At 46.6% G+C, this 21,308-nt stretch overlaps 1 protein-coding gene across 1 annotated transcript in view; it reads right to left on the bottom strand.

Annotated features, from left to right (window-relative positions):
• The window catches only part of Slc22a3 (solute carrier family 22 member 3), an 89,153-nt gene extending 68,241 nt beyond the window's left edge, over positions 1–20,912 (bottom strand). Inside the window, exon 1 of the mRNA NM_019230.1 lies at positions 20,108–20,912. Within this exon, the coding sequence (NP_062103.1) occupies positions 20,108–20,521 (414 nt within the window). The 5' untranslated portion in view covers positions 20,522–20,912. The remainder of the gene's footprint in view (positions 1–20,107) is intronic.
• Between the last annotated feature and the right edge of the window lie 396 nt (positions 20,913–21,308).

Genomic DNA, 21,308 nt, shown 5'->3' with positions numbered 1-21,308 from the left:
CATGACTTGTCAAACCGTGCAGGCTGGATTTAATTGCTGCCCCTGTTGCACTGTGATATGACCTGCTAGGGTAACTCCACTAATTACACTGTGGGGGTTTTCTTCCAGTTCAAACCTTCATGTAGAAAGATACCTTTTCGGAGAGTTTCTTTTCTATTGAACAATGCAGTCTCTGCCCCTAAGACTTAGTATAGTCTAACATTACACTTATGGCTTTTATGTTTTCTAATAATTAAGAAAGACGTTTCTGGCACACATCATGGCTCATAATCACCCCTAACTCCAGTTGCAGGGGATTCCATGGCCTCTTCTGACCTCTGCTGGCACTGGTCACACACATGGTGCACACATACACATGCAAGCAAAACATTTACACACACAAGATAAGATAAATCCCCAAACTGATTTTAAAAAGCAACTTCTAAGCATGAAATCAACTGCAAGGTTAAGTGGAGTTATATGTTATAGTATGTTTTAATCTCTATTGGCTATTAAGCTACTTTTATTTGCTTGCCTGTTTGTGGGTGTTTTTCATTTATTACGTGTGTTTCAGTTCCGTGTAGACAGGTGCTATGCAGCACATGTCTGCCTGGTTGCCCACAGAGACTAAAGGAGGGCCTCAGATCCCTTGGAATGGAGTCACCAGATGATTTTGAGTTACCATGCTCCAGGTATCAAACCGAAGTCCTCGGAAAAACAGACAGTGATCTTAATCTCTGAGCCATCTCTCCTGCTCCTATTAAGCTACTTCCAAAAGTTAAAGTTTAGCAAATTCAGCTCAGTCCTATCCTAAATCTCAATGTTCACAATCAATGCCCACCATTACAGTAGGAATGTTTTGGTGATGGTGGTGGTGGTGGTGGTGGTGGTGGTGGTGGTGGTGGTGGTGGTGGTATTTGTTTTTATGCCAGGGATCAAACCCAGGGCTTTAGTCTCAAACTGGTGATTCACCTGCCCGTGACTTTCTAACTAACAGAATTACATTCATGCATTACCATGCCTGAGAATTGCATGCACAAAGGGATATTTTGATCGTTACTGCAAGCAAAATATGATACAAGCTTTTCCTATTCACCAAACTGGAATAATAAGGTGTGAGCTATACTGGTATATTGGTGTGCCTGTGCCCAACAGATTTATGAAAAGGGCACTTGTGGGGATATTATCCAGTGGAAAAAGCTTCCTGTCAAAATTATATCCTCATTCCAAAGTGGGCACAGAACCTGGGAGCAGGCAGGGTGGGCAGTGAGGTATGATGTGTTGCCCTTGAGCCACTGGGGACATTAACCCTCTTGGGTCCTCACAGCCCCAGAGAAAATGATGCCAGGCTGTGGCTTGGTACTGAGCAATTGTCCAAAGATGCCTTGTACTCTGCATTGGACCAGAGGGCTTCGGTGCATGTGCTGGCTCCATTCTCCAATCAACTGCTGGGCTGTAACCCTCCTTCTGGGTCTCTGAATGCACCAGCTCCCAGCGTGCTGCTCAGCTCAGGCCTCACTTCAGTGACGAAGGCTCAGCTAATGACACAGAAGAAGAAGTTCAAAGCCTACCTGGAACTGAACCCAGTGAACTCTGGAAACGTCGAGGTACCATTGTGTATAGATAATGAGCATTAGGGTGTGTCATCATCATATCCTTTGGGGGAAGGGCAAAGGTTCCAAATCACCCAATGAGCTATGACATGCATTGGCCACACCATGGAGAAGGCAAAGCCAATTTAGGCCACAGAATTGCCAAAGTGGGCACCAGACTGAGCTTTGGTGCAAATCCCTTAGTGGACTTAGCTCCCTTGGTTGTCATGTGATCTCGAACACATACATACATTCATACATACATACACACACACACACACACACACACACACACACACACACACACACACGCACACGCACACACATACAGCTACTACTCTTTACTCTGGCCTTTCTAACCCTGGAAAACAGACAGTGCCGGTGGCACGTAGGGCAGTAGCTGGTGCTCCAGTGAGGACCTGATTTACAGAAGCGGCTACAGAGATGGAGAGGAGAGTTCAGGAAGATTGAGGGATGACTTCCTGGATCAGATGTGCAGGACAATTTCACAAGGTTTGGGGCCTTTTCTGAGCATGGTGGCCGAAGTGTAGAAAAAGGGATGACCAAGCAGACAGAAGAAGAAAGGATCCGGAAAGATTAATTATTTTAGGAGTCAGCCGATGGACTCGTCTCCTGTGGAGATCAAACCTCTTCAGGAACACTGAAGTGGTAGGCAGCTGTGAGGTCGGAGGGCTTGGCTCAGGCCTGTGTCCTCTATGGCCTTTCCCTTCCCATGGATTTACTCAGACCTTTCTCCTGCTTAGTTTCTTACTCAGGATATGGCTCAAGCAGTGGCAAGGGAGACCTGGAACTGACCTCAACTTAACGTCAGAGGACACATGCAAACACAGACACCAGTCCACTCATCATGGGCTGATAACTCTCGGGCTCTGAAAGATGGGTGTTTGTTACTGCCATTCCGATGCTGCTGGGCTCCTCTCCTGAGACTCACCACTGTGAAAGCCGCTGGGTGAGGATCTGCACCGCCCCTCCCCCATTTCCCAATTCTAGCTATCAGTGAACTGGTTCTTCTAACTGGGCAGGAGCAGTAAGTGAGGCCTAAGGGTGAGCTAGAGCTAGACCAGCACAGAGATCTAAGCCCTGGCTCAGGCCCCTCTTGGGCCCAGTCAGCACTGGCTTCTTTGGAGAGGATTAAGAGTCGAGTTTGTGAGGTGCTGGGGCAGTGGGGAATCAAATGTGGATAGCATACACAACTACGGTGAGTAGCACAGGCTTGCCCTCACAATGCTTAGTGCCTATCAGTACAGGGAGTCCTCTGCTTATCTCCAGCCATGGTGGCTGTCAAGCAGAAAGCCAATGTTCGGGTTGGGGATTTAGCTCAGTGGTAGAGTGCTTGCCTAGCAAGCACAAGGCCCTGGGTTCAGTCCCCAGCTCCGGAAAAAAAGAGAAGAGAAAAAGAAAGAAAGAAAGAAAGAAAGAAAGAAAGAAAGAAAGAAAGAAAGAAAGAAAGAAAGAAAGAAAGCCAATGTTCATTTTGTCACATTCCCTTACAGGCTTCCCACACAGCCCACAGCCCACAGCCCACTCTTCAAGCCCCGCTGAACTGTGACTACAGCATCGTCCCTCTCCTGACGTCCCTGGCTTTTCCCCTCTATTCACTCTCCAGTCAGAGCATCACTTGGGGCTCTGGACAAGTCTGGATTCGGCAGCCCCAGAGCAGATTAGGTGCAGCAAGGAGCTGGGAGCCACCTTAAGTGACAGAGAGCAAAAAAGGGGAGTGAGTTTGTGTGAGGGAAGGGTGGACATGGGGCGGTGTCTGCCACAATCACGTCCCATGCACTCTTCATTCAGCCATTATAGCCATCTGGAGAGGAGGGACTGCCAGCTGAGGCTCTCTCAATCCTGGATCTTTCTTTTGTATGTGTGAGCACATGTAACAAATACATGTATGTATCATGTATGTGCTCCCCAGGGTGCTCAGGTTATGCACATATCTAGCTATGCCTAGGGTCCTGGGGATTCAAATTCAGGTCCTTATGCTTGGGTGACAAGCACTCTTTACACGCTTAGCTGTCTCCCTAGCTCCATCCCTGGGTCATTCTTTAGGCATTTGCTACGCTCCAGTGTGACAGCTCCAGAGTAGGTGGTGCCAGGTTCCTACACTGGGAGCTTGGCACCGTGATTAGCAAATGTCCTCTCAAGCCAGGGGCTGCCGTCTGTGCCCATCTCCATACTACAGCTGCCTGTCCCAGCTCCTTTCTTCACCCTGTCACCAGCAGGGACAATTGTCACCTTACCGAGCACTTCGCTGTGCCATCTAACCAGCAAGCATTTTGCATGAGTTATTTATACCAACCTCCATCAATGGACTCCATACAAAGCGATGTCCAGTTGGTACAAACTGGGGCTCACGAAACCCCCAAGAAAGGTCCGCTCTTGGGTTCCCACAACCAGTAAGCCTAAGCTCTTAGCCTCTTTGCTGCCTCAGTGATGAGCTACATTGTATCTGCCCTCCTGTAAAAGTCTATCATTTATTTGTAAAAGTTTGTACCAGCAAATAATTATTACTCACTTCAACTATTCAAAGACAGTTATATATTATATCACATCATATCATATCATATCATATATCATATCATATTATAGGTTAGGTTTAAAATTTTAGATTCTTCTAGATAAACCCCATCAACATATATACTAGATAGTGGGTCCTATTGATCCTATAGACACACTAACAAAAAGAGGCATCTGATTAACTGGTCACGTGATCAACTGGTCACGAGATAAGTAGGTCACTGTTAACTAAGACACATAGACAGATGTCTCAGTAGGAAAGGGTTTTGATACACATTCTTATGCTCTAGAACTGAAATTTATTTCCTTAATTAACTTTTAAAAAGTTGATGCCAAGGTTGGATGCTCTTCCAGAGGATCAGAGTTAGAGGCTCAGCATGGATGCTGGGCAGCTCAAAATCCCCTGTAAACTCTAAATTCTGGGGGTCCTACACCCTCCTAGGGCCTCTGTAAGCACCTGTGCATACCCACACATATAGGTTTTAAATTACTTTTAAAAGTCGATGCAGAATTAATTAAAATTACTTTCAATCTACTTTTCTATTGTAAGTATTTAATACTTTGGACAAGCCACATGACTTCCCTATGAGTCTATAATTTGAAAACTCACCTTAGCAATGACGAGAAACTTGTTTCTCGATAGCATCTGTGAGGCATCACTTTAAAAAAATAGTGATTTTTTTTAACTTTTCCTTCTCCTGCCATGTGCTACAATCAGTTTTCAGACAGGAGTCCTGGCACCTGATCCCCTCTGTTTGTGACTCACAGGTATCGACTTACCCGTGCATCTCCCTGTGGAGCTGGAGACGCACACATCGCCTTTCATCTTGAGCAGTTGGCTGCCCATCGCTTCCAGTTGGCAGAAACATCATGAAATCAGAGCCATCCTGTGCGTACACTGGGCTGAGCACTGACTGGGAAAGGCATCTGATACATGGGACACGGTGGAGCAGAGGATGCGGCCTGTACTGGACGAGGGTATCAGACACCTCACAATGGTTTGTAAGATACTCAGGAAGTGAGGCCCTGACAATGGTGGTCCAGGCTTCTCTCAGAAGGGTCCCACAGCACCTTCAGCTCCTTCAGTGTGTGACCAGGTCCATGATTCCAGAAACCAAAGGAACTGAGCCCAGTCTGTCTGAGCATTTGTGATATCCTGCGTGTTCTATTCTGTCTTCTAGGAGGGAACCTCAAAATCCCATCTGAGTCCCGTGCCTTCCTCTGTATGTTGGTTTCTAGGTACCACCGTACACTTCCTAGTAAGCCACCATGTCACCCAGTCTGTCTCCACATCTCAAGGGGAAACATAAGAAACACTCTCTTAAGAATCCATTGAAGCGGTGGAGGACAAGCCTACCCCATGCTACAGTGATTCAATGAGGTCTATGTGCAAACCCTGTTCTTTCTACATATGTGAAGAAGCCATGTGAAAATGGGAGAGTTTCGGCTCAATACAGAGCTGCCAAAGCAGCAGGGGTTAGCAAGAGATTTGCTCTAGAACTCTGCAGTCTTCTGGGTAGGAAAGGAAGATGATTCCCACATGCTATCTACCTACGCAGGGACAGCAAACATGCCTAGAAGGGGGGGTGTTGAACATTAGTCCATGTTCCCAAATTTCATCCCAAACTATCTCTGAGCAACAGGAAAACATAGTATCCCATGCTTATAGATTTTTCTTACTCATAAATAAAAATTAGCAAACCAAACCTACCAAAATGTCACAGTTACCCCTAAACAATTACCAAAATACTACTAAGATACTGAGTGTTATACCAGGGAAGGGAAATGCAAGTTAAATATTGATTGGTTGTTTTTGCACTGCTGTGAACTAAATACCAAGCAGACTAATTCAACAGAAAGAATTACATATTTGGCTTACAGTCGGAGAGCGTTCAGTCCATGGTCACTTAGCACCATAGGGTTGGATGGATCAATATGGCAGTGGGAGCCAGTGCTAAAGAAACTACTTTGTGGTAGACAGAAAGTAGAGAGACAGACAGAGGAAGGAAGCAGGGCAGGACATGGATCCCAAGCGCACACCTGTGGTGATCTCTGTCTTCCAGCTTACCCCTACCTCCTAATGCTGCCATCATATGAAGCTATGACGGGGCTGATCCATTGTGATCTAAGTGACTCTGGAAACGTGTGTCTCAGACACATGCAAAGGTGTGCCTCCATGAATGAAGATCACTCCCACAGTGAAAGCCTGTGGGTGTGGATTGACTTCTGAGGTTCTGATACAGTTCTTCACAATACAGTCTCAACTGCCCTGTCTCCACCATTGTCACCTTGCCTGTCACTCAGTTATCTCCACTCAACTATGGCAATCATCTACTTCCCAGAACTGGGTTGTTTATTTGCTTACTTGGAGTTTCTGTCCTTGCTTGGTTTCTAAGGCAGGATCTTCTATTGAAGGCTGGCCTTGAATCCCCTATGTAGCCTTGAACTTGTGATGCCCTATGTCTACCTCCAATGTTCTTGGATTACAGGCATGTATTCCCTCACCCAGTTTATTTAGTGCTGGAGATCCAACTCAGAGCTTTATGTGTGTGTATCCTGGAGCCTCACCCCTGAGGACTGGGCTTGATAGAAGAACAAACATCTATGTTTGTGAAGCGGGGGCCTGAGCCTGTTCTGCCTACACATAGCATTTTCCACTGAGTACATGGCCTGTGCCAGGTTCTCCCTTTGCTATCTATGAGGGCATAGATGCCTAGCAGAGATGCCAAATCTCCTGTCAATACCATGAGTGGCCCAGCAAACCCACCAGGAGGAAAGGGCAAAGCCAACATTGATTTCAGAAACTCAGCACCTCCATGGCTTAGGTTAGCAACATCCTAAGACATCTTCCCAATTGCACATAGATCTGGTATCCCTGAGATCAGGGCTGGGGATTAAATACCTCAGGAACCTGAAAACTGACTCAGCTCTCAGAGGAATGAGTGGAGCCTCAGGCCAACTTTCAAATGACCAGTTACCTCAAGGGAATAGAGAGAAGCTAGCACCCACACACAGGTAACCTGTGGGAATGTGTAGCCTTCCCACCACAGCATCTACCTCCTTAGTCAGATTGGCATCAGAGATCTTAGAAGCTCTCCCATAATAGTTCCCATGTTCCTGACTTTCATTTTCCCTCCCTGAGCTCAGTTTTGAAGAGTGAAATGCTAAATCAGTCTTGATTTTGAAGGCTGTGTCAGACACTTCCCATCCACCAACAAAAATCTATGTACAGCTTAAGGTTTTTTAAAAATTATATCTACCTCCTTTCTTAGAAGCACCTAAACTCTGTTCTCACTGTAGCTCTCCATTAACACAGAGAAACCAGCCCCAAAGCGGTTTTTGTTTTTATTATAGACACAGAAGGAAAACAAGAGGCGATAGCCCCTTAGAAGTCTTTCAGATCCCTCCTTCAGATAAAGCAGCCACCTGCTCCCTCTACCCATCATTTATCTCTCTAAAAGCACTATACCAAAACCACCAAGGAGTTTGCTTCCCCTCACACAACAGAAATCGACTCCTTTGTTGGCTGTTCTTTAGGGGAGTGGGATGGGTAGAGAGAGCATTAGAAATGTCCCCTTTGCTGTGAAGGCTGGGTAGTGTGTTTTTGCCTTCCTTAGAGGACAGAGGGTCTAGCTGTGCCTTGGCATTGTAAACACCAGCTCCTACGTGGCCCTTGCTTCTGCCCTGCCCTGCTCCTGTGCCCAGCTTCCCCTGCAGCAGGCTCTGCTGACGACACAGGCCCGCCGAGGACGGCCAAGACAGCTGAGAAAAGTCTTTTCTGCACAATGGACGTCAGCACATAAGAATGATGGGCCCGGGAAGCCAACAGTTCCTTTCTCCCTGTTCCTTTCATGTGCCAGGTCACATCCCTCAAATGAAGCTCCCACAGACGAAGGAGTCCACATGCAGGCAGTCAAGTGAGGACCTGAGCCTCCTGATGCAGACTTTGTGCGTAGTCTCGACCACCTGATGAGCAGCCACACCTCACAGTTCCAAGGTGCAGAGAGACACGCAAGGGATCTGTGTCAGGACAAAATGGCTTCCGTCAATCTGCGACACTAGGTTTTGGGGTTAGCTTGGCTATAGTTATAACAAGGGTTGAATTTGCCATTCGGTCTCTTTTTATTTCACTCATGAGTTACCTCACAAATATTTATTAGGTGCTGTGTAGAACACAGGGTTCAGAATGCCTGTTCCTTTTTTGATGAGGAAGGCTCATCCCATCAACACACAGTGGGGAATATGGGGCAGAGAATGAAACCCAACCCTAGTCCCAGGCTGGAGGTGAGGGTCCACGCTTTCCATGCAAAGCAACTCTAGAGTGCATGCTAAGGTAAAACCTGGAATGAACCGGGAAGAAAGAAGAGAGGCATTTTGAGAAATGGAAAAGACACATGCAAGGAACTTTATGAGGGTCAGTGTGCCTCGTGTGTCCAGAGTCACTAACAACCCCAAAAGGAGAGGAGCCCCAGAGGTAGTGCGTGAGCGGGATCACCCAGGGTCCTGTACGCCAGACAAGGGAGGACAAGAGCCAACTTCCCTGCTGTTGTTCTAGAGCCTAAAACTGTACGAGCATCCCTCTGAAAAGAAATGGACCAAAATGCCATAGCCAGAACTGGCTCACAAGAAGAGCTATAACTGACAATGGTTTATATCTGAGCATGTGTCTGTTGTGTCTGGGAATGCAGTTCAGATGGCAGAGTATTTGTTTAGCATGTGTAGAGCCCTGGGTTCAATCCCTGACAGCACATGAACTAGATGTGCTGATGTGCTCTTAGAATATCAGAACTGAGTGGGTGGTGAGGGCTGGGAGGGGGGAGTTGGTGGGGGCAGAGGTATCAGAATTCTAAGGTCAGCCAAGGCAGCATAGAGTTTGTAGCCAGCCAGATATACACGAGACCTTCCCTGCCTTGAAAAAAATTACTTAAAGTTTAACTCATCCATAGTCTCATATTCCCATTCAGGTTTATTGGCGGGGCAGAGAGAGTTGGGGGAGGGGCTGCCATTCCTGCATACTCAGAGGTTCTTTTCCATCTAAGTGGTCCCTCAGCCTTTAAGGCTTCAAGGTTCACCGATACCAAGTACCAGAAGAAAGACAGGTCGGATGCAAGCGCACAGGGAAAGGTTTGTTTGGCTCATTTGAGATCTCTCCAACATCACTGACCAATACTTGGTCACGTTGCCCTACAAGCCACAAAGAGACTTAGAAGATGTGATTCAGCTACATATCCCAGAAGGAAAGTCCTGGTATTCTGAGCTTCAGATGCAAATTACTGCTTAAGAAATTGGTGGACTTCTATTCTTTAAGGAAGAGCTTATTAGTGATGTATGATGTCAGACCAGGAGTCCACAAACTACAATTCCAGCTTATTACCCATCTGTTCCTTTCCCTTAGGTTCTGCTTAGCTCAAACAAGCTTACAAGGTCAGGTGAAGCAACTTTTGGGAGCAACTGGATCAGTGTCCAGATACAATGGTAGCCACCCTGCCTGCTCACATCAGACAAACACTAAGGAAGGGCTAGTTACTTTCAGTTGGTCACTAGTTAGTTACTTTTATGTCATTGTAACCAAGGAGCAGACAGAAGCCACACAAGGAAGGAAGCATTTATTTTGGTTCACTGACTCACAAGCTTTAGTTCATTAAGTCAGAGAGGGTTAATGTGGCAGTTGGAGCCCCTCACACTGTGGTATAGGACAGCAAGCAGAGAATTCAGGCTACAGTGGGCAGCAGATATTATCGACAGCAGGTCTATTCTTCAAGGACTTCCCCCTAATGATCTACTTCTATCAGCTAAGCCCCACACCCCAAAGGTTCCACAATCTCCCCAAATGGTCTGCCAGCTGGGTGTCGGACACTCAGACACATGGGCCTTTAAGGAAAGTTTCACATGGAAATTTTAACATAGCCACTCCAAAGGCAAGAAGACGAGTTGGGTAGTCGCTGGACTTACTGCTAAAGTAGGTAGAGAGAAGAGCTGGGATTCAGGCCCAGAGGCATCTGATCCTCAAAGATATATCTGCCTTTTCCAGTCTACTAAGATGTAGGTACAAAACTCTTTAACCCGTGGTGATGCTTACTACCGTCAATTTAGCAAGATCTAGAATCAGCCGGGAGACAAACCCTTGGGCATGTCTGTAAGGAATCTTCGAGATTGAATTAATTCCGACCCGCCCTGAATGTAGGTAGCACCCTTCTCTGAGCTAGGGGCCTAGGGTGAATAATAAGGTGATGAGGTGGGTACCAGTGTCCATCGCTCCCTGCTTCCTGACTGCACATGTGATGGGACGAGCTGCCTCCCGCTCCTGCCTCTGTAAGTACTGTACCACGGTGATCTGTGGAACTAAACCGGCAACCCCCAGACTGTGACCCAGAGCAAACCATTCTTGGCTTTGGCATTTGACACAACAACAAGAATGGCATAGACAGCCATAGATCGTGAAGAGGCCGCACCTGACTGATAATGCATGTGGCAGTGCCCTTGTCCAAAAAAAAAAAAAAATCCCTCTAAGTTTTCTCAAGATTCTCAGGGTGTGGGTCAGCTATGCCTCACCCCAAAGGTCAAGTCAAAGAGTCTTCCAGTGGGTTGTGCATCTCTGGGGAATACAATGATTTTACAGGATAAACAAATGTATTTCATCAGATAAGACCCAGCACTTCTGCCAGGAGATTACTGGACAGGACGTCTGCCCCAAAGTCTGCAGGGAATCTATTGCTGATTTATCTTCCAGTCACGTGGGTCTCATCGCGATCCTCATTAAGAAACACTGAGCATGTCTCCTTGGGAGGTCCATGGACCACCTGCACAGGCCTAGGACGCTTGAAAGAAAGGAAGAGTTCTAAGCCCAGCCCCATCTTTGGATTCCAAACTCTATGGGTGGGACCTAGGAATGCATGGCTAGCCCTGCTCAGGGGCTCTCAAGCCAGAGCAAAGGATGACAAGCTAAAGGGAAGGTGAAAAACCAAACGCCCCATTCACTGTCGTTCCCATCTTGGACACTTCCTTGTCATCCGAGGCTGAGATCAAGGTCAACATGTGTTCTGCCCTGGGTCACCTGGGACCCATGAGGAAGAAGCACCGATCCACTCCACTTATGCCACTGTTTTCTCAGTACGGTTTCTCTGCCAGGCCTGGGAGGGAGGACACTCATCTTTGTATCTCCAGCCTGGCCTGGAGCCTGGCGTGCACTGAATGTAAATAATCACAGGGCACCACTGTGGATAATCCAGAATGCCGGCTGTCAGAGGAAGCAGGAAGGACAAGTCCCACAATGGAGCCCCTGTTGCAGACACTTTCTTGGTTGTTCTGGGTCCCACGAGTAAGGCTGGATGGTGCGTCTGTTTGGTCTTCCTACCTATCCTTCAGAGCAGACACTTCATGGGGTGGCCCCACTTGTTAGGGTCCCAATTTTACTCCATTAAAAAAAAATAAACTACTAAAGCACATTTGCCATTGGCTGAAAGGAATAGTTACTATGACGGACGTATGCTGAAGTGTTTCAGGAAGTAGAGAGAAAGTTCATACTTCTCAATAACAACAGATAACAGCCTCTGCCATTCTCCAGACTGTCTAGCCAGTGTGGCTAGCCAGACAGTCTAGAAGGGAGGCCAAGTTCCAGGAGCCTGCTTTCTCCAAGCTTCCAAAGAGGTGAGGGGAAATCCTGCCTGGAAGGAACCAAGCTCCCACAGAGAGGACAGAGAACAATCATCAAACGCACAATGAGCTACAAACAAGAGTTAGAACAAAAATGGCATCAGGTAGTGACCACGAATGAAATAAGAGCAGTTTTATTTGAAATGAAGTAAATGAAAATGAGTTAAAAAGATTGGTAAAATAGAAAGCAAGAAGGACCACCTGTGAACGATCAGCCATGCTCTGAAATAGTACAGACATTATGGATTAAAAAAAATCTCATTAAAATAAAAAAGTTCAATGGATGGGTTAAGTACAATTTTTGACTCTGTTGAATGGATAGTGGAACCCAAACTATGCCTATAGATATAGAAATGGATGATATGAGAGGACGTCGTGGAGGAAAGATAAAGCAAGTCCAACTATGTCTAAGTAGGACATGTCTCAATGGGAGAGGCTAGAGGATGAAAGGCCACGCAGAAGAGGAAATGGTGGGGCACCACTTAGAAGTGCTTTAAGGGCTGAATGCAGAGAAAATGCACCCGTTCACTCGAGAATCATTTATTGAGCCCTTGATGCATGCCTGCTGGGTTTTAGAGAACTCTCCCTGGGAGAACATAGGATTGCCCACACCAGGACAGCCGGAGTGAAAACAGACTTCTTTCCCCAGAGCAAATGGAAGCTGTGTGACAGGTCCACACTCTTCACAGGAGAGCGAGGATTAAGCAATGGCCTCTTCTAAGAAACACTGAGTCATCCTCTGGACCCTCAAGGTACTCGAAAGCCGGATGGATGACTGTGCTCCTGACCACATTCTTGGTATCCAGTTCTTCTGCATTGGTCTGCTCACCTGTCTAAGTCTGCACAGCCATCTTAAGCCCTCAGGGTGTGTGAGTTTACAAACACGAGAATGTTCAGGACCTATCTGGACTCTTCAAGGTTGATGGCATGAAGGCAAGACTAAGGTATTTTAATATCAGCATTTATAACATCCTGTTCTAGAAGCCTGAAAAGGTGACCCGTCCTGCACTGTAGTCGCCTTGGGCCGTAGAGGCCTCGCAGATCACCCCTTGATGAGGTCACCCCCAAGCAGGAGCAGCACCTTGTAGGAACTGGTCTGGATCTTCAAACAGTAAGGCCTCTCCAAGGACCAGACGTGAGACACGGGCAACGAGATTCTGGTGGAGGCTGCTCGTCTGCAGCCTTCTCAGCCCCGCCCAGACTCTTCCTGCTTAAACTGACAGCGCATGCCAGGACACTGATAATGAGCTGAAATACGCTTTATCTTCCCCACCTTTTCATATCAGTTAAACTCTTTTCTGGTTATTTCACCATTAAGTTTTCTTCCTTCTTATTAACTTCTGTGGTTATCATGCAGAGTCACAGGTCCCACTGTGGCATCGCCACCCACGTGTGTCATTATACTATCCTGTTTGCGTTTGCTTTCTTCATCACAAGTGGCTGGACCTGACAGATTGGAACCCATCAAGGTGACCCTCTGGCCTAGGACTTCAGTTGCAGAAGGACGGAGGAAGGACAACTGATAACAGGAGCCCACTCACTGGCAAAGCTGACTTTCAAGACTAATGGTGGAATAAAGATTTAAATCTAAGCAAAACCCACACACATTTACTAGCTACAAGTATACTCTGAAGCATGCAAGTGACACATATACACTCACTCGGGTACACATACATACACACAAACGATCTATTTTTAAGGAGGGTCCCCTGCTTTACAGTTACGCTCTAGAAAAGTTGTAATAAAGGAGCCAAATTCCTAACAAACAAAAGAAGGAACAAAACCAAGTGGGTAAAACAAGTCTAACTAATTTTATTTTACAGAAGGGAAAACACATAAAGATCAACATTAAGAGGGTTGGGGAGGTCTAGCGAGCCCAAATCCACCCACTATCTCAACACATTTAAAGAAATCAGGTGTCACATAACTCTAGGGGTACTAAGGCTTGGGCCATGGATGCTACCCTGACAACCCAGGATTCTACCGGGCCACACTGGAAACTTAATGAGGGGGAGCTTTGTACAAGAGAGTACCCTTGAAGGCAACATTAGGATACCTGTCCACACTGCTTCCAGACCACCACAAGGTGGCGACATGCACAGACTTCTGCTATGATGAGGGCAGAACTTCATAGGGCTGAATCCTCCGAAACCATGGGCCAAAATATGCTTTTCTACTTTATAAGTTGCTTGACTCTGGTATTTTGTGACAGAAACAGAAAGCTGACTAATACATGGACAGTAAAGCCATTCAACAAAAGCAAAATTTTCTTGTGTGCATTTTATGAGTTCCACAAAACCATTGGGACACAGGGAATTTTAAATTCAAGGTGACAAAAAATTAATTATAAGAAAATATTAATCAAAGGAAAACTGGAATTGCTGTATCAATAGCAGATAATATTAAGACAGAATATACCCTAGACCTTAGATCAGGTCTTAATACTGAAAGCGTTGATGCTTTGATTCATTATGAGGAATTTTAAAACTCTACAGTTACATGCACACGTACAATTATATCTCGTATAAAAAATCTTAAGTCTAGAAACTAAAAGACCCTGCAAAATAACAAGTCTTTGTAATTTCTGATCATCACTATACAAAAGGTTAACTCAAATATGGGATATTTTAACAGAAGAACTAGCTAGCTTCAGTTTGAATGTCTGTAAAACCCTACTCCACCTATAGCTAGAGACCCAAACATTCTTCCCAAGCATGAAAACATTTATGACACTTGACTTCTGGCAGGTCTACAGAGTAAGGTTAATAAAAGTCCAAAAAAAAAAAATCAGTATCACACAAACCTACAAATCGCATTCTCTGACCATACCACAATGAAAAAGAACGCAGATTTTAAAAAGTCGGCTTAAATTAGGCTAATAATAAGCCTCTAAGAATACAATATGGGTCAAAGATGGAATAACAATGAGAATTTAAATCACTAAGAATAATAATTAACATACACATCTCATGTTAATGTTACAGGGCAGATGTGGTGGTTGGGGCAGGGAGTCTGGATGAGGAAAAGCAAAAGGCTCATCTAGAGATGAGAACAGCCGCCAGGAGTGGTCTCTCCAGAGGCAGTAGAGGCCTGGAGTCCTCTGAAGGACCAAGGGCAGGTCACCGGCTGCAGAGGAGAGCGAGCGTTTATCGGAGACTGTGCAGGAAGATGAAGAGGAGCAGAGGAAAGGCCACAGGTCACCACCCAGAAGGAAGGTGTAGAGTTAAGAATGACAGAGGTGGAATTCTTGCCCACAGCAGAGAGGGCTGATGGGAGCTCGGGCCAACGCCACAGAGGCACTGTCCTGATGTTTTAATCGCTCTTTCCTTCATTGTCTTGGGCAGTCTCGTCATCTTGGACCAAGGACAGCCCGTATTCTCATGTGTGGGGAATGTATAGGTTGAAAGATAACAGAATTTGTAGTTCCTTCTTCTACAACTCTCAAGCAGCTTCTGTGTGATGAACCAGTGTGGGAAAAGTGCCTTATGTTTAAACACGGCATCCAGATGTTCCTCTGTTAGCTGCAGCAACATCAGAGGCTCTGAAGATATTGTACCTAAAGGCATGTGTCTCCAGGATCCTTCCCTCCCCTCCCCTCCTCTCCCCTCTCATCCTCTCCCCTCTCATCCCCTCCCCTCCCCTCCTCTCCCCTCTCATCTCTTCCCCTCTCATCCCCTCCCCTCTCATCCCCTCCTCTTCTCTTCCCTTCCCTTCCTTCCTTCCTTCCTTCCTTCTTCCTTTCTTTCTTCCTTCCTTCCTTCCTTTCTTTCTTTCTTTCTTTCTTTCTTTCTTTCTTTCCTTGGTTGCTTTGAGGCAGAGAGTTATAGCATATTCAGGCTAGACTCCAATTAATAATTTCCTTCATCCACTCCTGAGTTGTAGAATTACAGCTCCTAGGGCCTGCACTCTGGGACAGTTCATGAATCACTAAGAATCTAGCGTCTACTTAGGAGCTTTTGTGCATAGATGTAAGTTACCAACCTGCTTTCTAGGCCACTGGAGTTAGAATTTGGATACTAGAGGTAAGAATGTGGAAAAAGAAGAGACACTAATGTTTATTTTTAAATTCTGTCTGTCTGCCCGTCCGCCTATCTATCTATCTATCTATCTATCTATCTATCTATCTATCTATCTATCTATCTATGTAACATGAAGTGGCTTGAACTCCTGATCCTTCTGCCTCAGCCTCCCTGAATGCAAAGGTTACAGCCCTGTGCTACCACGCCCAGCAAGCTGGACCATCTTTATGACTTCATAATAATTACTTATCCTTGTGTTTTTTGTGCTGGGACATTACATAGCTTAATTAATTAATAATTAATTTAATTAAATGAATAGCTTAACTAAATATTCCTTCAAGGCCAGTGAGGTGGTTCAGAGTTTAAGTACTTGCTGCCTAGCCTGAGGTCCAGGACTAGGACCCATATATTGGAAAGAGAGAACTGATACACATACATACAGAATGAATACTCATGCTTTAAAAAGATGCCTATCTTCCAGTGGGGCATTTTAGGGCTATGGACACTTTGATGTAATTTTATGTTTTAAGATGGAGTTTTGCTGTTTTGACTTAAACACTTGGGTTCAGAATCCAAGTAGCTGGTATTAAAGGTGTGCACTTAAACACCTGGCTAAGCCTCATCATTTTTTTAAATGCAAGTAAGGAAAAGTCTTCTTGATAAAATTTCATTCCTTAAAACCCCTAGAATTCTTACTCCTCTCCTGTGTGACACGGTCAGGGAAAGTTGACTAGAACTCTCGTCACAATGGCTCTGTTGGCACACACAGCATTGACTCTGCTCCCCAGATATGAACTAGACATGAAAAAGTTAACTTTTTATTGCTGCTTGGATTCGGTGAGGCACACCACATTTTGTAAGTCACCCTTCGTTCTGCATATAGAGAGATAGAGCTCAGACAACAACACACATCTGTGTTTGCTCGCAGATTAAATCTAGGCACTACTTTTGAAACTATACATTAAAAAAAAAAACTCGTTGAAGTGCAGCCAAGGGAGTTCGTGAAGCAAATTCATAGCTTTAAATAGTTATACCATAATAATTTTAAAAAGGCTAGAAAAACTGAGCTGAGCATTCCGCTTACACTGGGGAAAACACACCAACTCCCAGTAAAGAGGAGACAGTGATACAGTGGAGGAGAGACGATACTTAATTGAATATTTACAGAAATAATGCAGCAGATGACCAAGTTGCATACTCCAGTGATCAAGTTAATTCTGCAAGAAAGAGGGAAGGTGCTAACGACATTACACACTCAAACAATACCATAAGATGTTCTTTCTAGAAAATTTAAATGTCTATTTTTGCCTCCTTGTATATCACACGCATGCCTGGTACCCATGGAGATGAGAAGAGGGATTTGGATCGCCTGGTACTGGGTTTACAGATTGTTATAGCAGCCATGCGGTACCGGGACTTGAACCTGAGCTGGAAGAGCATCCAGTGCTCCGAACCACTGGGTTTCCTCTCCAGCCCCAGTACTTATTTCTAAAGTGCTCATTGCAAATTAGAGACACCGCCTAGCTGGAATCCTGGCTTGGCTAACTCCCTTCTCCAGCACATACAAAAGCCCAATAGCATGCTTAGCGGACCCTTAGAGGGAGCAGCATTAGGCTGGCACTATGGGGGATTGCCCTACCTAGTTGGTCTACATTCTAAGACAATTGTACAAGAATCACAACAGGCACTTGGAGGAAGAGGAGGAAGCCTGAGGATGAAGCAGCCCACATCCCTCAAACTGACCTTCCTTTTATTTTAGAAGAAGAGTGAAGGAGAAGCAGTTGTTTTGAGTGTGGAAGCACCCTGAAGTAGAGAGATGGTCTTTCATTCCTTCCAAAAATCCCTCCATCAATCTTAAAGGGGAAGCATCCCGGGGTAAGGGCTCTGACTCAATGTCTGCATTCCGTCAGGTTTGATTCTGTCCAATGTCTAATAAACAGATGAGGTTGAAACCCGGGCAGAAAAGGCTGCATTGATGGTGTTCAGCATAGGTAGGAAATCCCCTAGCGTAGGTGAGGTGGCTTGGAACAATTGCCAGTCAGCTCCTTGGAATTCCTTCCAGTTGTTATGAAGGTGTCCCAAGGGTGGATAAGTTCCAAGTGACCCGCATTCCATGTTCACATCAGGATAAGGACCCACCGCACCAAATGAAGTCCATTTCCCCAGCAGCCAGCCTGGCTGGTTGGGTTTCGGATGCCACCAAACGAAACAAAGGGTCCGTTGACTAGAGGACCTCGAAAGTGACACAGAACTAAGGTTGACCCATGGCAACCTCCATGACAGGATGGGAACCTAGCGGGATCCCTTACATCACCAGCCTCAGCTCTTCCTGCTGTAAAGCTAAGACATCTTATCCCCCTAACTCCTGCTTTGGTTTAAGGACCAAGTATTGTAAGCAGCCTGTCCACTTCTGCCTCCAGCTTCTCCCAACGTGTACTCTCTGTATATCAATACACTCCGTATATAACAGTAGTTGAAGCGGGAACTACAGGTTTTGTTTCATTACTTTGATAGTATTTAAAATAACAACACTGACTTTGTTCAATTTCAAAGTCAAGGAAAGCACTCCGAATTCTATGAGGCTTCTGTGAGATTCTGAGTTACTTTGGGTGGTGGGCGTGGCTTCCAGAACACATGGAGAACTTCCTCTTGAGAGCAACACATGAACTAAAATCATTTGGTGTTGGAAAGGGAAATCTTTCCAGGAAGTTTCAAACCCTCATCAGCATCTTTAGGGAAGGCATCCTAAACAACACTTCAGTTTGCCCCCTGAAGAAGTCTGGTCACCATTCTGGGCACACTGAGCCGTCACCTGCTAGTGATGAAACTGGCATGCATGGGATGAGAAAGTTAAATGACAGACAGAACCACATAGCTCCCTAGAGACCCTGTCAGGACCATCTTTTGACTTCCCCTCATTCTGTACCAGGTTTGAGGAAGGTTGCCACTCTGACAGTGTCCTATCAGTCCCAGAACTCCAGCCTCCTCCCGAAGCACCTGCTAGAGTATTTGCTCACAGATGTCTATGAGCCTCTTCTTGGATACCCAAGGATCACCTTCAGTCATGCCAACCTTTCTAGAGTGGGTATACATTTTGTGTTTGGAGGTTTTCTTTTAATGTTCATTTTTTAATATAGTATGTGCATGCACCCAAGTATGCGTGCATGTACATTGGAGGAGGGTGCATGTGTATTCTGATGTGTTCCTACATATGTGTGTCTTACTTTTTGAGGCAAGGTCTTTGGAACTTCACTGAGTAGGTTACCACGCCCATATACGGTCTTACGAGAAAGAACAGCTTCATGGAGGTGAGTCCCTACATGGGAGACATTTCTGCCTCCTGACAACGCACTTCGCTTGTTATCTAAACAAGTGTTTTGGACAAGAACTAAGAGACAAGCGTGTTTCCTTCCCCATTTACCTGAGTACACGCAATTGTCTTGCAAAGATTAAATAGGGCTTTGACTGTAGGTAAAACTCAGCCAAACGATTCCTCTGTGACCAGGTGCCTCTGAAGCAGTTTCTGAAGTGACTTAAAAAGTGAAAGCGACAAACAGCCTTACAGCTCACAGTGGGGGAGGTGCAGAATCGGCTAGGGTCTGAGTGAGAGACCACCCCCCCCCAAGAGTATGGAGATTGCCTCCTCCTTCCCAGACTCCAGCAGCTACCACAATAAATGGAGATGCCTCCTCCTGCTGCCTTCCTATAGTTTACTATCAGGAGAAAAAAAAATAAACTCTTGTCCAATGTTCCAGCTGTCCTGACTTCTCTTAAATTGCTGCTCTTTGTACCCAAAGCAGTTTTACCAAAATTATTGCCTGGGAGAGCCTTGACCTTTGTCCCCTGCCTGTCAGATAATCATTTGGACACTGGAAAGAAGTTGCACTATCTTCAAGAACTCAAAGTTGATCGATCCCCCCTCTCCTGTGCCCCCTGGAGAAAAGCCAACCCAGGCGTGCCAACATCGTCCAACCCCGCCCGCCCGAAGGCAGAGAACTCCCCAGCCATAATCTCCAATCACTGTGCCAACATATCTCAGTGACAACCGTGGAGGCAGGTGCATATGAAGCTTCTCCAAGTTGGCTTCTAGGAAAGTTTTCCTTTTTTTACCTAAAGCCAGATCATCTCTTAGCCTGCTCTTTAGGACAGGGATATAAATAAAGGCTTTTCCCACGATCTGCAAGGCAGCACTTGCAAGCCTGGGTTAGAACCTAGCAGATCGCCAAAGGTGGTGGGGTCTCCAAGTCATGAAGACTCCAGGAACCTAGTCTGGAGGCCACCTTCTTACACTTGCTGTGTGACGAAGATGGTGCACAGAATCAGGCTTACCTGGCTGACGATGGTGGAGTGGGTCTCCACATAGCGCCAGTCGCCGCTGCAGGGCACCAGAGGAGCGGAGCGGTTGGGGAAGGCAGCGAGTGGGTCGCAGCTGAGCTCTGAGCTGGTATTGGTGTCTTCCAGCAGGTAGCGGTGACAGTGGCCTTGGCCACGGCGCTCAGCTGGGACGTGAAGCTCCGGCGTGGTGAGGTTCCACTCCTCCTCAGGGCTCCAGGCGCAGCGCTCGGCCAGCGCGGTGGCGCGGGGCCCGCGACACCAATAGTAGTCGGGCTGGCTGCCCAGGAAGACCACACCAACGAAGAGGAAGGCGAAGGTGACACCCGTCAGGCACAGCAGCAGGAACACGCGCCGCTGGAAGCGCCCGAACTCGCCCGCCTTCCTCAGCGCCTGGTCGAACGTGGGCATGGTGCGCCCCACCACCCTGCGCCCTGTCGCTGCTGCCCGGCCTGAGAGTGACCCGCGGGCGCCGCCGCCCGCAGTTCTGCACCCGCCGCCCCCGCCTCGCTCGCTTGCTCGCCCTGGCAGCCCGCCCCGGGCTGCTCCTCCTGCTCCAAGCTCCCGGCCTCCTGCCCGTATGCGCCCGGGACCGGCGTAAACCCGGAGAGCGGATTGGGGTGGTTTCACAGCAGTGTCACCGTGCACCAAGGACCCAGACTTATAGCCTGCCCTAAAGGGTCACTCCAAGTTGGAGTTCACTGAGTTCTAGGATCACCCAGACTCGCCAGACTCAGGACTCTGCTGATTGCAGGAATAGCCTCCAGTGCTCTTAGGCTGCAGGGGTCCAAGCCGCTGTGCTCCCAAAAGTGACAGTCATTACCTCCGGGAACAGAATTTCATACCTGCACCCGCACCTGAACCTGCGTCATCACATTCCTAGAGCTCTGGGTGGGATGGTGGCAATGTAGTAGAAACAGACTATTACAATGGGACAGAGGGACAGCCCACAGATAGCCTACAGGGCTAAAAGATTTGCTTAGTCCCAAAGTTCAAGAGGAGAAGGGAGCACATCAAGTCAAAGACCTTTGTGTACACTCGCATCCCAAGTCTCTGGGAACAGTGGTGCTTAGTTGGTTTGAATCCATCATCACAGTGTCTTCCTTGCCCCTCAAAAATCTACAGAGCCTGTAGGATGCATATCATGTGTGGTTCCTATCGCCTGGCATAGCCGGTTACCAATCAGCTGTCAGACTGC

The sequence above is a fragment of the Rattus norvegicus genome, chromosome 1 (assembly GCF_021556685.1).
Source record: "Rattus norvegicus strain SHRSP/BbbUtx chromosome 1, alternate assembly SHRSP_T2T, whole genome shotgun sequence".
NCBI classification, from domain to species: domain Eukaryota; kingdom Metazoa; phylum Chordata; class Mammalia; order Rodentia; family Muridae; genus Rattus; species Rattus norvegicus.
Note: the sequence above shows the minus strand (reverse complement) of the source record. Positions and strands in the feature narration are given on the sequence as shown.